Below are 18,723 nucleotides of genomic sequence, written 5' to 3'. Positions count from 1 at the left end.
AAAAGATGAAGTGGGCCAGGCGCGGTGGCTCCCGTTTGTAATCCCAGCACTTGAAGAGGTTGAGGCAGGTGGATCACCTGAGGTCAGGAGTTCAAGACCAGTCTGGCCAACATGGTGAAACCCCGTCTCTACTAAAATTAGCTGGGTGTGGTGGCACATGCCTGTAATCTCAGCTACTCAGGAGGCTGAGACACAAAAATCACTTGAGCCCGGGAGGTGGAGGTTGCAGTGAGCTGAGATTGCACTACTGCACTTCAGCCTGAGTGACGGAGTGAGACTTCATCTCAAAAAAAAAAAAAAAAAAAAGAAAAGAGAAGATAAACTGAAAGGCATACAACTGAGAAATCATAACACAGGAAGATTCTTAGTAAAAGTTTCCCAGAACTTTTATTTCAATAACTACAATTAACTTCCTAATTAAAGAACAGCAACTCCTCAGCTAGGTAAAAATAAAATCTAGCTATCTACTATTCACAAAAAGTATCTAAATTACAGCACAGAGGATGTGAAAATAAAGGAAGGAGGAAAGCTATACTAGAGATAGGAAAGGTGGGTAAATGTCAACAAAAATGACGCAAAGGTGGCAATATTAAGAGCAGATAACAGAATTTATTGCAATGACTTGTAGAAAGAAAAAAACTTTATATTAATAAAATATCTTGTCCATTTATATTAATTATTAGCCATCACATGTATCACACAAAATTGCATGAAAATAAGTAACTACAGAAGAAGACAGACAAAAACAATCATAGTGGGAAGTTTTGACTATCCCTAGCAATTTGACAGATGAAGAATACAGACTAATAAAGTTTAAAAAAAGTGTAAGCACAAACATTAACGAGCTTAGGCTATAGCCTAGGAATAGACAGTACGATTCTTTTCAAACCACAGAATATTTACAAAGATCGATCATGTGTAAGATCACAAGAAAATCTCAAAAAATACTATCTTATGATTTCTCAGGGTAGTCATACAGAATGCATGTTTTAGTAACCACAAGGCAACAAAACTAAGAAACTTACACCAAAAGAAGAACCAGTTTTCATCATCACCTTCATCTACATGTTTAGAAGTGCATGAATATTAAAAGTTTTACATTTTCCCTCCTCTGAAGAGAGGTTCATTTGAAGATGGTGTCTTTCAACAAGGCCATGCTTAGATATCATTATCCTATGAATAATAACCATAGCAATTTTGCTTTTAAAAATGGAAAGCCTTCAATTGCTGGGAGGCTCAAAAATATGAAGAAACAGATAATTTTCTTGACCTTTGTTCAATAATACCCCAATAGAAATGCTTATTTCCAGCTCCCTCTTATAGGAATGTCAATAGCATGCTTGCACTCATATTCTGAAAAAGAAATGGGAACAACGTGCAAGTTCAAGATGATACGGGGGAAAAGTCATTGACAAGAAAGCATTTTTAAAAAACAAATAAACTTCTTGGACACCATTATATTTTACCCGCTTTTTTTCCCCCGCCACTCCCAGTGTTACGCATAAGGACTCTACGAGAGAACTAAGACAACCACCATTCATTCATAAAATAAAAAAACTAATAATTATTTTATTTCAATTCGTTACAAGAGTCAGGAGAAGAACTTGTGACAAAAAGATATTGTGTGATCAAATATATGAAAAGATACTGTGTAATCAAATACAAAGAATGAAAACTGATAAATTTCTGATAAATTAAATCAAATAAGAATTTGTTTCCTCCAAATACATAGAAATTTCCAATTGGCAATCATGACAATTGGTAATCTTCAAACTGCCAAAGAAACCAAATTCAATCTCTCTGTATTACTGATAATACTCTGTGAATCAGACTGGAGGCCTTATGCTAACCAGCTCCTATTGCACAGCATTTAAGACACAGCTACCTCATAATTAATTTTATAATACATCTGGTAAGTCTTTTAATTATAATGTGCCAATATGTTATGCAATAATTGCCTCTCAATGACAACACCTTTATATTCATTTGATCTCTATTAACATTATGAAATGTGAAAACAAGGAAAAACCCTTAGGTACTTACAGTATGCAAGATGCTTTATATTCTATGAGTCATGGCCTGGGCAATAATCCTGCCATTAGTATAAAAAAAAGAGGTATTCTCTCTTCCTCCTCTGAATATCTGTAGTACTTATTGTCTATGTCACTCATTTGGCACATTGTTTTGAAGTGGTAAATTTGCAGTTGTGTCTTTTATCTGAATAAATTCCTTAAAGGCAAAAGTGACACCTACTTATTCAGATCTTCCACACAATACCTCACAAGTAGAAAGTATTTCTTAAATATTGACAATTATTAATTGACTAAATAATGCCATCAACATATCTTTCCTTCAATAACACCTTTGGAGCACAGCTACATTCTGAATACTCTGGAGTGTCTATACTTTCCAATTTTCTGAAAATTTTCTGGAAAATAAAGTAAAGCAAACAAAGCAATAATGTTTATTTAAAATAGCCAGATTTTTGGTTGTGATATTAGATCAAATGAATAAATGTTCTTTAAATTAATACTAACTTTAATTAAAGATCATCAGACATAAAGGTTATAGCACCAATGCATGGGCCCTAACACTGTTTCTTCACAATCCTGTCTCTGAATTAAAAAACAACAACAAAAACAACAAAGCTTTACTACCTGTCCCCAAACACTCTTCCCCTGTCTCTATACTTTCCTGTACTCAATCAGTAATTATCCCTGCATCTTTCCAAAAGGTTCCCATGGCTCCTGGTCTTTAGCAACTCTATCCTATAAATGGTTCTCAAACTTTAGCATGCATCGGAATGTCCTTGAGGGCTTGTTAAAACACAAATTGCTGGGCTGTACCCCCAGAGTTCCTTATTCAGTAGGTCTCTAATGTATGTTTTATTGTTGCATTTCTAACAAGTTTTCAAAAGATGCTAATGTTGCTGGTACCACGCTTTCAGAACTATCACTACCCTCAATCCTTACTTATTTCTGTCAGGCTTTTTTGTGCCTGATATATGCATTCAAATCAGTTTTAGAGACTGATTCTTTAGATGAAGCTTGGTTTTTCCACCTACTATTCTAAATAAGTTTTGGTCACGTGCTGTGAATGGCAAACACCATCTTCATGTGCAACTTCTGGCATGATATCAAATATTTCTGGACAACCAAAGGATGACTCTAACTTTTCTAACTCCACAATGCCACACAACCATCTGGACCAAGAGATCCCCTCTACAGGGAAACACCAAAATACTTGTTGACCCTATATTATTCCAATTTAGAGTAACAGGGATGCCTATATTATTCTCTCTACCAGATCTTTTTCCCCTCCCTCTCACCTGGTTAACTTTTCTTTTGGGTCTTAGCACAGGAATGACTTGTGTAGGAGAGCCTTCCTTTTCTGCCTCATGACCAAGTCAAATCCTCCTATTATGACTTCTCAGAGAGTCACTGAATCCCTCCCTTTTAGCCCTTGTCATGGCGGCATTTTTACATTTGTTTATACAGTACAAATGTGTGCGTGTGTGTGTGTGTGTGTATATATAACTTTTATTTATTTATTTTATTTATTTATTTTTTGAGATGGAGTCTCACTCTGTCACCCAGGCTGGAGTGCAGTGGTATAATCTGGGCTCACTGCAACCTCTGCCTCCTGGATTCAAGTGATTCTCCTGCTTCAGCCTCCTGAGTAGCTGGTATTACAGGCGCCCACCACTACACCGGCTAAATTCTGTAATTTTAGTAGAGATGGGGTTTTACCATGTTGGCCAGGCTGGTCTCAAACCCCTGACCTCAAGTGACCCCCCAACCTCAGCCTCCCAAAGTGCTGGGACTACAGGTGTGAGCCACCATGCCTGGTCCAAATATTTTATTAATAGCTATTTTCCACATTGAACTGTGAGCTCTAAACTGAGAGGAACTGTTTTGGTTGCAATCACCATTACACTTTTGCTGCCTGGTGCAATGTTGGGCACATAGAAGATATTCTAACGAATATAGATAATAGCTGAGCTTTTTCAGCCCTAAAAGAGATAAGGAAAGTATTCCTTTCATACTCTGCCAAAGGCACAGGAATAATGAAACAAAAATCTAATCTCTGACCCTGTATCTGTATTTTAGCTACCGAATACTGAAACAACAACAACAACAGCAGCAGCAGCAGCAGCAGCAGCACTTTGATTTAATACAGCCCATATTTCTTCCTCCTGAAGTGGTCCACCCCGAACCTCCAGGGCCTCAGCTAGTGACACGTGCATATTACCTGGGAAACAAAGGTAACAGATGGTTGATGCATCAGCAACTTAACTGTACTTGCAGTAGTGAAAGCTCTACATCAGTGATGACAGACTATAAGCCCCCTGTCTGCCTAATTTCTCAATATGGCTATCAATCTAAATGTTACCTTAAACTCATAGAAGGTAAAGGAATTGGAGGGAAAAATCCTCAAACAACCACTTGCCCAAGCCCAACATGGTCAACTTCAGAGACAGAACTGGAGAATGGGGGTGGTGACTATTTCATGGAAAAAGGCAGAGACCCCAGGGTACTAGGAGGCACAAAAATACAGATCATAAACCAAAGCAGTCAGACTGAACTGAATGAAGGCCTTTCAGATTTCTGTTCCAGGTTTCATCCTATCCATCCCAGATATAAAAGTAGAGAGAAATAGAGAGGAGAACCTATAGCCATGGTAGGGGAAGTTGGGAATAAGATGGAACACATTTCTTCCATTCTTTAGTTGATTTCTATTATCTCCTATATATACTGTAACTGTATATCTTGCACTAAATGCAATTAAATATTTCCAGACCCAGTTTTGTTGGCAACTCACCATTTTCCCTGGGAAAGTCACTTTTCCGTTAAACCTCTGTTTCCCTATTGTAACATAGGAATGATAGTAACAATAAAAATGTCCTTTTGGGTGGCTATGACAAGGGAAGTGGTTATGCTTGTGAACATGCTTTGATATATGATTCTACAGACGGTGAATTAATAAAAGATCAGAAAAGTGTCTGTCCTGAAATTTTTGTCAGGTCAATTTTTCCAATGGCGTTCAATTAAGTAGATGATATACTGATAAAACTTAAGATTTTCTATGGAGCTTAATAAACCTATTTTTACGTTAAAAGAGGAAAATGTAACTAGTTAAAATCCTTCTATATAAATTTTTCTAAATTGACACAACTTGAAAATTGTTCTTTAGAGTGATTCATAAGATTTCTACCCAGACAAAACCAATTTACGCATAACGTATATAGTATATTTCTATTGTAAGGGAGAAGCAGATTTGGAAAAGAAGCCAAATAAGGAGTTTAAAAGTTAACCTATAAAAACATCTGTTTTAGATAAAAGTTGACTTTGTTTACTCAACTAACAAGACAAGCTACTATTTTCTTTTAATTTAGATTTATGATACTTAATCCTGACTGAAAAAAGCAATTCCAACTATAAATGAGGCCAGTCTTGTCCTTTCACTTTCTTTTTTAAATGTTTACTAAAACATTTTATGCTTAAAGTCTGCCTCCAGGGTGTCTACTTATATACACAATGTGATAGTTAAAAGGAAAATGTAAGATACTACTTTAAAAAAGCCAAAAGCGCTTTTACTTAGGTTGTACAAGAAGTGCGATTATTTATTTAGATCCCCTGCCCACGCCAAAGTCTCTAGGTTCTCATTGACTTTATGATATAATAGCATATTTATTCAAGAGAAAAAAGTAGAAGCTTCATTCCTTTCTAAAGATACGTGAGTTATCTTCTACATGAAAAGTATTAATAAACTGGAAGTTTCAACAGAGGGATCAGATACTATTAGCAATCAGATACCAACATGACTTGTAAGAAGGACTACCTTGTAGCAAATTTCCAAAGTAATATGTCTGAGAACTGGTTAGATAGCTCTAAAGCCTATATACTCAGGGTATAAAGAGCAGAGCAAAGATTGCACAAGAATTTCTTTGAAGAGAGTTGTGTGCTGATATTCATGTCTCCTCCAAAGCGGGAGGGATGTGGAAAGGTGCCTTCCTTTCACCTCAAGCCAGTGAAAGAAGCTTCAATGGGACCCCTGGGAGTCCTTGATACATGTTCCCCTGAGTTAGCGGAGGGCACAGCAGACAGTGCCTAATACACACTTTAGGAATCTAAAGGTGTTGTCTATCACTCTGAGGCAGCAACAAGAGGTAGACAGGCGAGGGCACACAAGAGTGAGGAGGCGTACTGTATCAGGAGCCAGCTATACTTCCACTGCTCAGGATAAGAGAGCGGAAAGGAAGCACGGCCACACAGAGGGCCAGTCTGGACCCATACGAAATCCTACCCAGAGGATTAAAATGTCCTAAAATTTAGATAGTGGCAGTGGTTGCACAAAAATTCTAAAAATCACTAAAGATACACTTTATAAGGGTGAAGGCTGAGCATAGTGGCTTACGCCTGTAATCCCAGCAATTTGGGAGGCTAAGGCAGGAGGACTGCTTCAGGCCAGAAGTTCAAAACCAGCCTGGACAACACAGGGAGACCCACATCTCTACAAAATATAAAATTAGCCGGGCATGGTGGTGCCTGTTGTAGTCCTAGCTATTAGGATGCTGAAAAGGGAGGCTCACTTGAACCCAGGAGTCTGAGGTTACAGTTAGCTATGATCATGCTTCTGTACTCCAGCCTGGTTGACAGAGTGAGACTGTCTCTAAAAAACTAAAAATAATTTTTTTAAAGGGTAAGTTTTATTGTATGTGAAGTATATCTCGAAAAGCTGTTTAAAAAATTCTACCCAGAGTTCCACCCAGAACTCTGGTTGGAAGTACCCAGACCACCACCAAGAAAAAGGAAGAAGGGAGGAGGAGCAGAGAAAGGAGGGGAAAAGAAGAGAAGGGAAAGAAGAGGAGAAAGAGAAAGAAGAAGGATTCAAATTAGAATTATTTCTACTGTGGAATGGCCTGAAAGAAAACTAGGCTGAGGGCTAGAAGGGTTAGGGGTTACTGGCTAGCTGGAGGGAAAAATTTCTGTAGTGTCACATGCAGTATAGTTCCAGTGAAGGACTGTGAAGAACCCACAAAAGTACACACAAGGAAAAAGGGCCAGCCTTAAACACATATGAAGTTCAAAAACAGTAAAGCAATTTCACAACAGGAGTCTGGTAAAAATAACAACAAAAACTGTTTCCCTTGCTTTCTCTCTTCTTTAGATCCTGTTGGGGTGAGATATAGCAACTTGCCAGTGAGTGAGGAGAAAAGTAACAAAAAGAGAAGCTAATCACACTGTCTTCCATCTATAGATAATATTAGCTAGGGAAGGGAAAAGTTTTAGCTCTGAATGGACATTGAAATGTTGGTTAATATACTGACTAGGTACTTTTTTTTTTTTTTTTTTGAGACAGAGTCTAGCTCTGCCGCCCAGGCTGGAGTGCAGTGGCCGGATCTCAGCTCACTGCAAGCTCCGCCTCCCGGGTTCACGCCATTCTCCTGCCTCAGCCTCCCGAGTAGCTGGGACTACAGGCGCCCGCCACCTCGCCCGGCTAGTTTTTTGTATTTTTTAGTAGAGACGGGGTTTCACCGGGTTAGCCAGGATGGTCTCGATCTCCTGACCTTGTGATCCGCCCGTCTCGGCCTCCCAAAGTGCTGGGATTACAGGCTTGAGCCACCGCGCCCAGCCAGACTAGGTACTTTTAATTATGGAGTTTAAGTGACTGTAGTCATTAGTATTACCAAAGGGCAAGGAGGGAATTATGGACCTGGGTTTTTATATAGAGGCACAACTTCCTCTGGTGAAATAAGGGAGGAAGGAACGAAGGAAGGAAAAAAGGAGAACAAAATAACTTGCTTATGATGATATCTTATGTATCCCATTGTAAAACCAATATGTTGGCTTTATATATACATACACACACACACATATATATGTGTATATAGAGACAGCACAAGAGACAGACTAGGTTTTAAATCCTAAGATACTGTTTTTACTTACTTTTTAAAAATAAATTGGATTTTAAGATATAATTATTCCCTATAAATAAAAAAATGAAAAGGTTAAAAGTAACTTCTCACACAATAAAATTTTTTCAGTAATTAATTTTTCTAGCTACAAAGATTACTAATTATATGTCTGTTGTTTGATTGAATAGGGTATAAATTATAACAATACCCTGTTAATTTTTATTTAAACTTTTTTTTGTATATTCAATATAGGATCTTTATGAACATTTCTGGTTAGAACTTCTTAGAACTCCAAAACATAGACAGGAACATTTGTTTTTCAAAGTTATCATCAAGCTATCAGAATAGATTTAATATTTTTAATTTACAGCTTTGCTAAACAAGAACTTAAAGACTTTTTTTTTAAACTGCCTCACTCTGATCACCCAATGTCAGAATTTAATGTAGTATTACAGCAGCTTTCTAGAAAACAAACAACAAAGCTATCAGCTTATAAATTGCCTACTAGCACCATCTTTCTCTCTTACATATGTTTATTTACCGTTATCATAGCACTTCAGATCATTAGCTCCAAAGATAACAAGGGAATGAAGGAAATGCAGAAGTTGAAGAGGAATGCAAAAAAGAAAAAAGAAACTGGAGGAAAAAAGCTTGAAGTCAACCAACAGATGAGGACAGAATTAGTTACGAAAATTTTTTAAAGCCTGTTGCTTCAATTGTTTCCTTTAGACACAGTACTAGATAACTTGGGAGTACAGATATATGACAGGCATTATCACATTAACCTATGACAAAGGCTAAATTTTACGATAAACATAGCCATATTATTTACTTTTATTCTCTTGAAAGTTATATGCTACATGATAACTAGAAAGTTTTTGGAAAAAATTTCAAATAAGAAAAATTATTTCTATCACATAACCAGAATCATTATTATGTTTTTGGTTAACACAGGTATTACTGACATGACCTTAAAACTGCTCACAGAGACAAAGCCACAAAGAGATTCTAACAGATGTCATTTTAATCCTGAAGGATTGTGGCACTCACAGGAAGCACATACGAGTGATTGAGAACAGAATGAATAGTAAACAGATTAACTAAATCCAATCAAGTGATAAAATAACCTGTCTGGAGACAGATTAATTAGGAATATTTAACTTGAATCTAAAGAAATAGGGCTATAGAAACATGCTGTTTCAAGAACAAAGCAGCTATAAAATAGAGCTCTGTGTATGCCACTAGTTTTGAGCAAGGATTCACTCAGCATCCTGGCTAAGGACATCTTTGGTCATTAAGAAACCACAGTGAGTTGAGAAGGCAACCTCAAAATTGTAAGCATCTTTTCATTCAGGAAGATTCAGAATTAAGTAGAGAAAAGTTTGAGACACAAGCCCATATATTAGTATTTTTTAAATTTAAAGAATCTGTACATACATAGTATCTTAGCTAAGAGAAATAGGTGAGTTAGAACAACAGTTTAGCATGGTGATTCCAATTTAAATACTGTAATGAGAAAATGGTTGAGGCTTGTATTTTAAAACATACAAAATGCCACTGGAACATACAAGAGACCCTTAAAGGCTTGCCATACATAAGTCTCACTATATAAGTTTTCATTCATTAGAAGACTTATTTGGGTACTTGGGAAGGTTTTTTTGTCAGTCAGATACATGACATACTTTTAAATTGGCTTTTAATTGTATTAATGCAGTTGAAAGTGTTTATGGGATGTTAATTGAGTAGATTTGAAAATGGGATTATATACTCAAAGGGTCCCTTGAAACTTTCTGCATGTATACATAGAAAATATAATTAAATTGATGTTAAAAGCTTAAGAACTATGGCCAGGTGCAGTGGCTTACGCCTGTAATCCCAGCACTTTGGGAGGCCAAGGTGGGAGGATCACTTGAGTCCAGGAGTTCAAGGCCGCCTGGGCAATACAGCAATACCTCATCTCTACATATAATACTTTTAAAAAAAATTAGCTGAACATGGTGGTGCATACCTGTAGTCCCAGCTACTTGAGAGGTTGAGTTGGGAGGATTGCTTGAGCCTGGGAGGTGGAGACTGCAATGAGCTATAATCACACCACTCCACGCCAGCCTGGGCAACAGAGCAAAACCCCATTAAAAACAAAACAAAACAAAACAACTTAAGACCTAGGTTTTAGAATTTTTAATGTAATAAGAATGTTCATTTAAAAATAATTTTCACTAAGCTTTTCTGTGCACAATAAGGTCTTGAAGGCCATTAAAAAGTTATGAGAAAATCATTGTGACTTCAGTTAGCCAATGTTTTTGTAGATATGAAAACAAATTCATGACCCAGAATAGAAAACAAAATTGATAAACTGGAATTCATCAAAATTAAACATCTTTGCTATCTGAAAATAAAGAACTGTTAAAAAATGAATCACAAACTAAGGAAAAATACTGCAAATCACATAACTGATAAAGGGCTTATATCCAGGATATATAATAATAAAAAAAAATCCAGTATTTTTAGATTTGAATGGACATCAGAGAAGATATATGGCTAGCAAATGAGCACATGAAACAATTCTCAACATCATTAGTCATTAGGAAAATAAAAATAAAACAATGAGATATGGCTGCATAGCTATAAGGATATCTAAAATTAAAAAGATTAACCACAATGTGTTGACAAAGCATACTAAGTGTTGACAAAGATGCAGAGAAACTGGAATTTTCATACATTGCTATTGGGAATGTAAAATGGTAGGCTTTGAAAACTGTTAATAATAGTTTCTTAAAAAGTTAAATACACACTTAACATATGACCTAGCCATTCCATGCCAAGCTGCTTACCCAATAGAAATTAAAGCATATGTCCACACAAAGACCTGTACACAAATGTTCATAGCAGTTTTAATTGTAACAGCTAAAAACTGGAAACAAGCAAATATCTATCAACAGGTGAATGGATTAAAAAAAAATCTTAGTATATCCTCACAATGGAATACTAATCAGCAATAAAAATTATTACTGGTACATGTGACAACATGGATAAATCTAAAATAATTATGCTAAATGAAGAAAGCAAGACAGAAACAAGTGTACCTTGTATGATTACATTTATACAAAATTATGGAAAATGCAAACTAATTTACAGTTCCAGAAAGCAGATCAGTGGTTGCCTAAAGATGGTATTGCCCTACGGAGAGGCATGTGGGAAAGATTAAAAAGTGGCATGAGGAAATGTGAAAACGTTTGGAGGTGATAAATATGTCCATTATTTTGATTCTGATAATGATCTCATAGGTGCATACATATGGCAAAACTTAACCAATTATATACTTTAAATATGTACAGTTAAATATGTCAAACATGCCTCAATAAAGCTGTTAAAAAGAGAAGAAAAAACAAAACAAAACAAAAACTAAACCCAACCAAAGGTGAAATAGCAATCCTTTTCTTTGTTCCATGAAGCTGCCTGGATTTTTTTTATTGTTAGAAGAAACTAAGCACAACTTCAAGTAACACTTGCTTTTTAAGAAATAATAATAAATGGTAAATTTGTTGTCTAAAAGTTAACTTTCCCATTTTTTTTTTTTGTGGTAAAAAATATGTAATGTTAAATTTACTATTTTAACCCATTTTTAAGTGTATAGTTCAGTAGTGTTAAATATATTCACATCATAATTGAACAGACCTCTGGAACTTTACCTTGTAAAACTGAAACTCTATACCCATTAAACACCAACTTATGGTGTTTAATGCCCTTGGTAACCAACTTTGTACTTTCTGTTTCTATGATTTTGACTATTTTAGATATTTCATATGAGTGGAATCATTTAGTATTTGTCCTTTTGTGACTAGCTTATTTTGCTGCACATAATGTCCTTAAGGTTCATCCATGTTGTAGCATGTGACAGGATTTCCTTCTTTTTTAAGGCTGCAAAATATTTTACCGTATATGCATATACCACATTTTCTGTATCCATTCACCTGTGTAGAACATTTGTGTTGTTTCCAGTTCTTGGCTATTACACATAATGCTGTGATGAACATGGGTATGCAAATATCTCTTTGAGATCCTGCTTTGAATTCTTTTGGATATACAGTTCACCCTTGAATAATGCAGGCATTAGGGGAACCGACCCTCTGCACAGCTGAAAATCAACATATAACTTTTGACTCACCCAAAACTTAAGGTTCAACTGTATACTCAAAAGTGGAGTTGCTAAATCATATGGTAATTCTATTTTTAATTTATTCCAGAATACTGTTTTTCATAGTAGCTGTACCATTTTACATCCCCACCAACAATGCAAAGGGTTCAAATTATCTTTGCAGTCTCACTAATAAAAGCACTATTAGAGGTGTAAAAGATTAAGGGTTCATCTCCCTAATAAAAAATACATGAATATTTATTTCCATTAGGAGTAGTTATAGATCAGGTAGTAGAGAAAAAAAATTATTGCCTATATGTTAGAAAAAACTAAGAAAGAATTGGAATTTTAAGGAGAAAAGGGGATAAAGCTCAGTGAAGTTTTAATTGGATGTTGCCACAAGGTAGAAACAGCATGTATCTAAATATTTTTGTTGCAGTTGGAGCAATGTTTAGTATTTGTCAACTTTTCCATTATGCTTTCCGTGTGAAAGAAGATAAATTAAAATAAACACAAGTCTAAATTGCCTTTCTGGGCCTCTGGTTCATGTCAACTACTTATCTAAATAGAAATCATGTATGCCTATTCCCTGCTTTCAAAGGACAGCTTCAAAGAATAAGAAGAAAAACTCTAGAATTCTTCAGTCCCTCTCTGCATCATTTAAACTTAGGAGAGAAGTAAAACTAGGGGGAAAATCTCTAATTTCACATTTGCTCTTTCTCTTCACCAACTGGAAGGCACCAACAGAAAACAATGCAATGGTAGAATTTTGATGTTGACTATTGTCTTTCTATATCACCTTTCCTTGCTACCCACAGACTTATGTTAAGATCATTGCTTTAGGATACTGCTGATCTTCCTAAATTACATAGACTTAAAATGTCTAGTGGACAGCAACCAAAGGAAACAAATATGGATAAAACACAAAAGATCAAGTAAAAATTCATATTTGTCCTTTACATTGTAAAAAACAGTGTGCTAAGCAGCATTCTGAGATTGCCCTCAATATTCCTTTCATGTTGTAAACTCCACACGTAGTGAGGCATATGGCAAAGACCTAAGGGTAGCTTCTAGGAGCCAAAAGTGTATCCCAGCCAATGACCAGGAAGAAAAGATCCTACAATCACAAGGACTGAATTCTACCAACAAGCCTTTAGACTTCAGGACCATGAGTCTTGGACTAAAAGTTGAATAGGTGTGGTGTGGTGCCAGACATTAAACACACACATATACATATACAAAAACAAACAACAACAACAACAACAAAAACCAAAAACATCTAGCAGGTGAGAGGATAAATCAATGATTACAATTTATATTGTGTTAAATGTCATAATGGTTCAAACTGCCATGGGATTCCAAAAAGGGCATTTAATTAGACCAGAAAGAAAGATTTTAGAAATGATTCTGAGGTTGGGATGAGGGAGGAGGGTATAAGCAGGAAGAAGGTAGATAAAGAAGATATAAGGGGGGTATAGTTAAGGCCTTCCAGGTAGAGGAAATAACCTGTATTAAGAGAGAGACAAGAAACAGTAGGAGGTATTCAAATTCTGTAGATTATCTAGAGAAGGGGAAGAGAAGACAACAGATGAAGCTAAGTGGTAAATACCAGTCAGATCATGAAAGTTTCAAGGTACAGGAGGAGGTGGGTAAGCAATAGGTAAAGTCACAAAGATTAGAGAGTGATTATCTTTCCAATGACACTTCATCTGATCTGCTGAAGTCAAAGGGAAAGAAGCATGTGTAGAGATGGAAATAAGTTAGGTGGAGGACTTCTTGTCTAATGGCCTCATTCATTGGCTTAGTGAGGTAGTCCTCATGACCTATTTCAAATGCTTTATATACCTGCCCATTTGCTTATATATATCCTCAAAGAATGGCTTTCAGTGTGTATTCAGGAATCTGTAGCTCCCCAGGTAAGTCCCATACACAGAAATGTTAAAGAACCATTGCATCTTTGGATAAAGCTTTTTTGTTGCTTTTTAGAGTCAGGTTCTCATTATGTTAACCAGATTGGAGTACAGTGGCTATTCACAGGCATGATCATGGCACACTGCATCCTCAAACTCTTGGCCTTAAGCAATCCCGCCTCAACCTCCCAAGTAGCTGCAACTATAGGCACACCACTGCACTCAGCTTTTGGATAAAGCTTTAACCCTCAATTTCAATAACTCCTGTGATGTTAATTCTAAGAGGAGCAGTCAATGCCAGACTTTCCTAATTACTCAGAGGTCAGCTGGTTGAATACTTCCTTACCATGCTCATCCTTGATTTTAGCAACTGAACTAACTGTTCAACAAAGAGCTATTTTAAGTCTACAAAACTAGAAAACTAAACAAAGCAAAGGGACTATTAGAGCTGCAGAGCTCAGGTACCACAGAATCATATATCATCTTATAATGAGAGCACCGGTCCCTGGGTATTCTCTTTTTGGCTGTCCCTTGAGCCAGAGATCAGATCCTCAGCTTTTTCTTGGTTGCATTTAGCAACCAACAAATAAGTACAGAGAAGTCAAAGATTTGCTTGGAGGATACTGCAACAAGAGAGTTGAGAGTTGTAGCAGGAGTTATTGTGAGGAAGATTACGGGGTCTATGCAGTATAAAAAAGAAAATAAAGCTACAAGAGAGTCAAATAAATTGGAAGAGAATGGGATGATCCACCAATTAGATTATTAATTCCTTCATTTATTTAAATATTTATTACAACTATTATGTGCTATGTGTTGATAGGTGCTAGGTTTTTATTTAATCAATTAACAAATATTTATTATTTACTATGAGCCAGGCACTGTTTTAAACACTGAGGATTTAAGAGTGAATAAACCAGACAAAAATAACTGGTCCTATGGAGAAGACAGACAGTAAATAAATAAGTACAACAACTAGAATATCATATGCTAATACATGTGATGGAGGAAAATAACTAAGAAGGAGGCCTAGGGAATAGCAGGAAAGTCAGAAAGTAGACATTTAAAATAAAACGATCAAGGAAGGCCTCAATGAGAGTCTGTCATCTGAGCAAAGATCTAAAGGAGGTGAGAGAGTGAGATGTGCATATACACAGGAAAGAACATTCTGGGCAGCAAGTAAAGAATTTGGATCATAATTCCAAAAGACACAATCCTGAAAGTCATAATCCCAAATGTTGAAATTTCAAAAGATCAAAATCTCTAAATTCTAAAATTCTGAAAATCACAATCACAGGATAGTTACATCATGTTAGGTGAAACTATTACCTTGTTATTGTCTTTATTTGGAAATGAATTATGGTTTGAGGAGATGCATATGAGTGCCAAGTTGACAAGGAGTAGACTTGTGGATTTAATTTTAGGTGTCAGCTTGATTGGATTAAGAAATACCTAGAAACCTGGTAAAGCATTATTTCGGGTGTGTCTGTGAGGGGGTTTCCAGAGATTAGTATATGAGTCTGAGGGGAGTTGGTAGAGAAAATCTTCCCTCAATATTGGCAGGCACCATTCAATTAGTCAGGGGTCTGGATAGGACACACACAGAAGGTGAACTGGTCTCTCTCTGAGAGCTGGAACAAATTTTTCTTCCACTGCCTTGGACATCAGAACTGCATACCTGCCCGTCTTCAGACTCCATGACTTATACCAGCAGACCCCTGGGAGGTTTTCAGCCTCTGACTGAGTTACAGCATCAGCTTCCCTGGTTCTTAACATAAAAACATTTGGGACATTGAGCTCCCAAACTGGTAGTGGTGGGACAGGTGGGAAGTGATCAGACTCTGGAAATTATCTTGAAGGAAGGGCCAAAAGTTTTTGTTGATATTGATGCTCTTTGCCCTAAGAAATTGGCAGGAGGGAGTTACCATTAACTAAGACAGGAAGGCTGTGAAAGGAGTTGGTTTGGAGGGAAAGTTTCAGAGTTTGATTTTCTATGTTATGTTTGCAATGCTGATTAGACATTCAAGTGAAGATGCTAAGTAGATAACTGAATATATGCAGTGGGCATAAACATTTAGAATAGTCAACATACAGATTGTATTTTAACGCCCTGAAATTTCATGAGACTCTAAAGTAGTACACACAGATAGAAGAGACATCCAAGGACAGAGAGATGAAGACTAACAAGAAAAGGAGACTAAGTGGCTTTGCCCAAAAACCACCTCTTCTAGAGAACCCTGATTATCTCAGAATAGGTTTGGCTTTTAAATTACATTTGTTGAAATGAGGATCCAAACAAGGTCCATACACTGTGTATCTCTTTCCATGTAAAACAGTAAACCCTTCATTATTGGTGATAAAGTTCAATTTTTTTTTCTTTCATTTTAAGACCTAGAGTCCCATCATTAGAAACAAATGAAGTAAATTCATAGCAAATAGGTAAGGTTTTACTAACCTTCGTTAACCTACATTAAAAAGGGCTTTATGTAATTAGTTATTACCAAAGACTCTCCATAAGCTTGTATTCTTGTAATTATCTCTCTCAAAACTACAGTATGTTTTTTAAGAATTAGCCTTTATTAAATTAACAGAAAAATCTAAGTTACAGTAAATATTAAAAAGTCAAATTTATAATCTATGTTCATGATGACTCACAGAGCACAAAATAAGGGCAATGGTCTTATTCTCCATATGCTATTAGTCTGAAGATAAATGTAACATAATTTTACTAATTTGTGTGGTAATTACTCAGTGTGCGATTCAGAAGGAAGAAAATACATGCGGTTGCAATGATAACTCAAATGACCTTTTGGAGACACAAAGAGATAAGTTGTTTAGGAAAGAATAATGTTTATTTAAGGTTCTGTCTGTTATGGATTCTATTATAAACAATGAACTATAGATCTTATTGAGGTCATTTAAAATGTATTAAGGACAGAACACGACACATTTGATATTGCTTATTGGGTTATTGCTACTGACTTTTATTAGGAAGGAGAATGAGGAGGAGAGAAGAAGGAAAAGGAAGAGACAAAGAAGAATATGACTGACAAAAAAGGAAAAGAATAAAAAAAAAGAAAAATATCTAGCCTTACTTTATCTCTTATGCATATTCTTATTTACACATGGGTTTCCAACTACTTATGAGAAATTCTGGACCAACTGTGTTATTTTTTAAAAAGTAATGCAGTGCTTATACTCTATATTCTGAAACACCCCCAGCAAAGGTCTGGGGCAACACCCAGTAATCTAACACATCAACATTTCTGCAGTAAACCTATGAATATTTACACTAAGTGGGATAAATAAAAACTGTAAATAGCTTCATGGCAGTTCAGTCAGGTTTTGCCACCAAAAAAGCTCAAGGACAGTTTTGCATTCAAATGAGTTGTAAAAAACACTTTTGCTTTTTCAGACATTTTTGGATTTTGAATTGCAGATAAGAAATTGCGGATACATATTTCACTAAGGAGGCTGGTTAACTTTATAAGAAAGTCTGCTATCTTTGAGAGCATTTTACCATAATTCTAGGGACTTGAGAGTGGAACTGAACTTAATTAAAATTTATACGGTAAAGTCTAAATACATGAGGGCTGCATTTTTAAATGGAGATAAAAACTTTTTAAATATGCAGTTGCTTATTGTGAATACAAGAGATTTTTATCCACTAATTGTTAAAGTGATCACACCCACAACAAAGGATTTTTGTATACATTTACAGCCTGCAGTGTGATCCCCATATGTGTACCCCAGCCCAGGCTTTGTGTACCTTCTAAGCGTACAGAATTCATTAAACAAGTGAGAAACTGGAAGCACAAGATCCAAATGGAGGTAATAGGTGTCCTACATGACAGAGAATTAAGTCATAAATCTGTGTTTTAGGGAGAAACAGATGGTGCTGCAAGAGAAAAATAGCAGAGTGAGTCTTCTTGCGACAACAGATACCTAAACAAAAATATAAAAATCTTTAGCTATGCCTATTAGTTGTAAACACTTGGCTAATTAGAGGGAAATAGAGCAGGAGTAATCGTTATTTGACATTTATTTCTAAAATCACTTCTATAATTCCCAGAGGTAAAGCTAGCTAGCCCAAAATTAGACCCACTAGAAAGAGAGAGTAATGCACTGATTTAGGGAGGAGCACTTGGTAGAAATATCATTTCCTTTGTTAAACTGGAAAACATAAACTATACATAAATAAGTACATTTTGTGATATAATTTGAAAATTAAATTTAATTGCAGTGTAGTATTTATGTTTCATTATATCAGTAATGTTGGCTATTTAGACATGATGTTCTAGTACAGTTCTAGGTCATGAAACTTGGAGAAAGAGGTCCTAGAATGTTTTTGCTCTATTCCCCTTTACAAATAACCCATCTGTGTACTGCATTAATGAATCATCTTGCTAAGTCACCTATTTTCTCTTAAGAATAAAATTTCTGTGGGTGCAGTGGCTTACACCTATAATCCCAGCACTTTGGGGAGGCCAGGGTGGACAGACTGCTTGAGCTCAGGAGTCCAGCCTGGACAACATGATGAAACCCCATCTCTAAAAAAAAATACAAAAATTAGCTGGCCATGGTGGTGTGTGCCTGTGGTCCCAGCTACTTGGGCGGCTATGGTGGGAGGATTGCTTGAGCTGGGGAAGTCAAGGCTGCAGTGAACCGGGCCTGCGCCACTGCACTCTAGCCCAGGCAACAGAGTAAGACCTTGTCTCAAAAATAATAATAATTAATAATAATAAAATTTATTTAAGATTTAT

At 36.1% G+C, this 18,723-nt stretch overlaps 1 protein-coding gene across 1 annotated transcript in view; it reads right to left on the bottom strand.

Moving 5' to 3' along the window:
- PTPN13 (protein tyrosine phosphatase non-receptor type 13) overlaps positions 1-18,723 on the bottom strand; it is a 222,809-nt gene that overhangs the window by 179,073 nt on the left and 25,013 nt on the right. Inside the window, exon 2 of the mRNA XM_031664826.1 lies at positions 4,114-4,251. Within this exon, the coding sequence (XP_031520686.1) occupies positions 4,114-4,246 (133 nt within the window). The 5' untranslated portion in view covers positions 4,247-4,251. The remainder of the gene's footprint in view (positions 1-4,113; positions 4,252-18,723) is intronic.

Source organism: Papio anubis, chromosome 3 (genome assembly GCF_008728515.1).
Source record: "Papio anubis isolate 15944 chromosome 3, Panubis1.0, whole genome shotgun sequence".
In the NCBI taxonomy this organism is placed as follows: Eukaryota; Metazoa; Chordata; class Mammalia; order Primates; family Cercopithecidae; genus Papio; species Papio anubis.
Note: the sequence above shows the minus strand (reverse complement) of the source record. Positions and strands in the feature narration are given on the sequence as shown.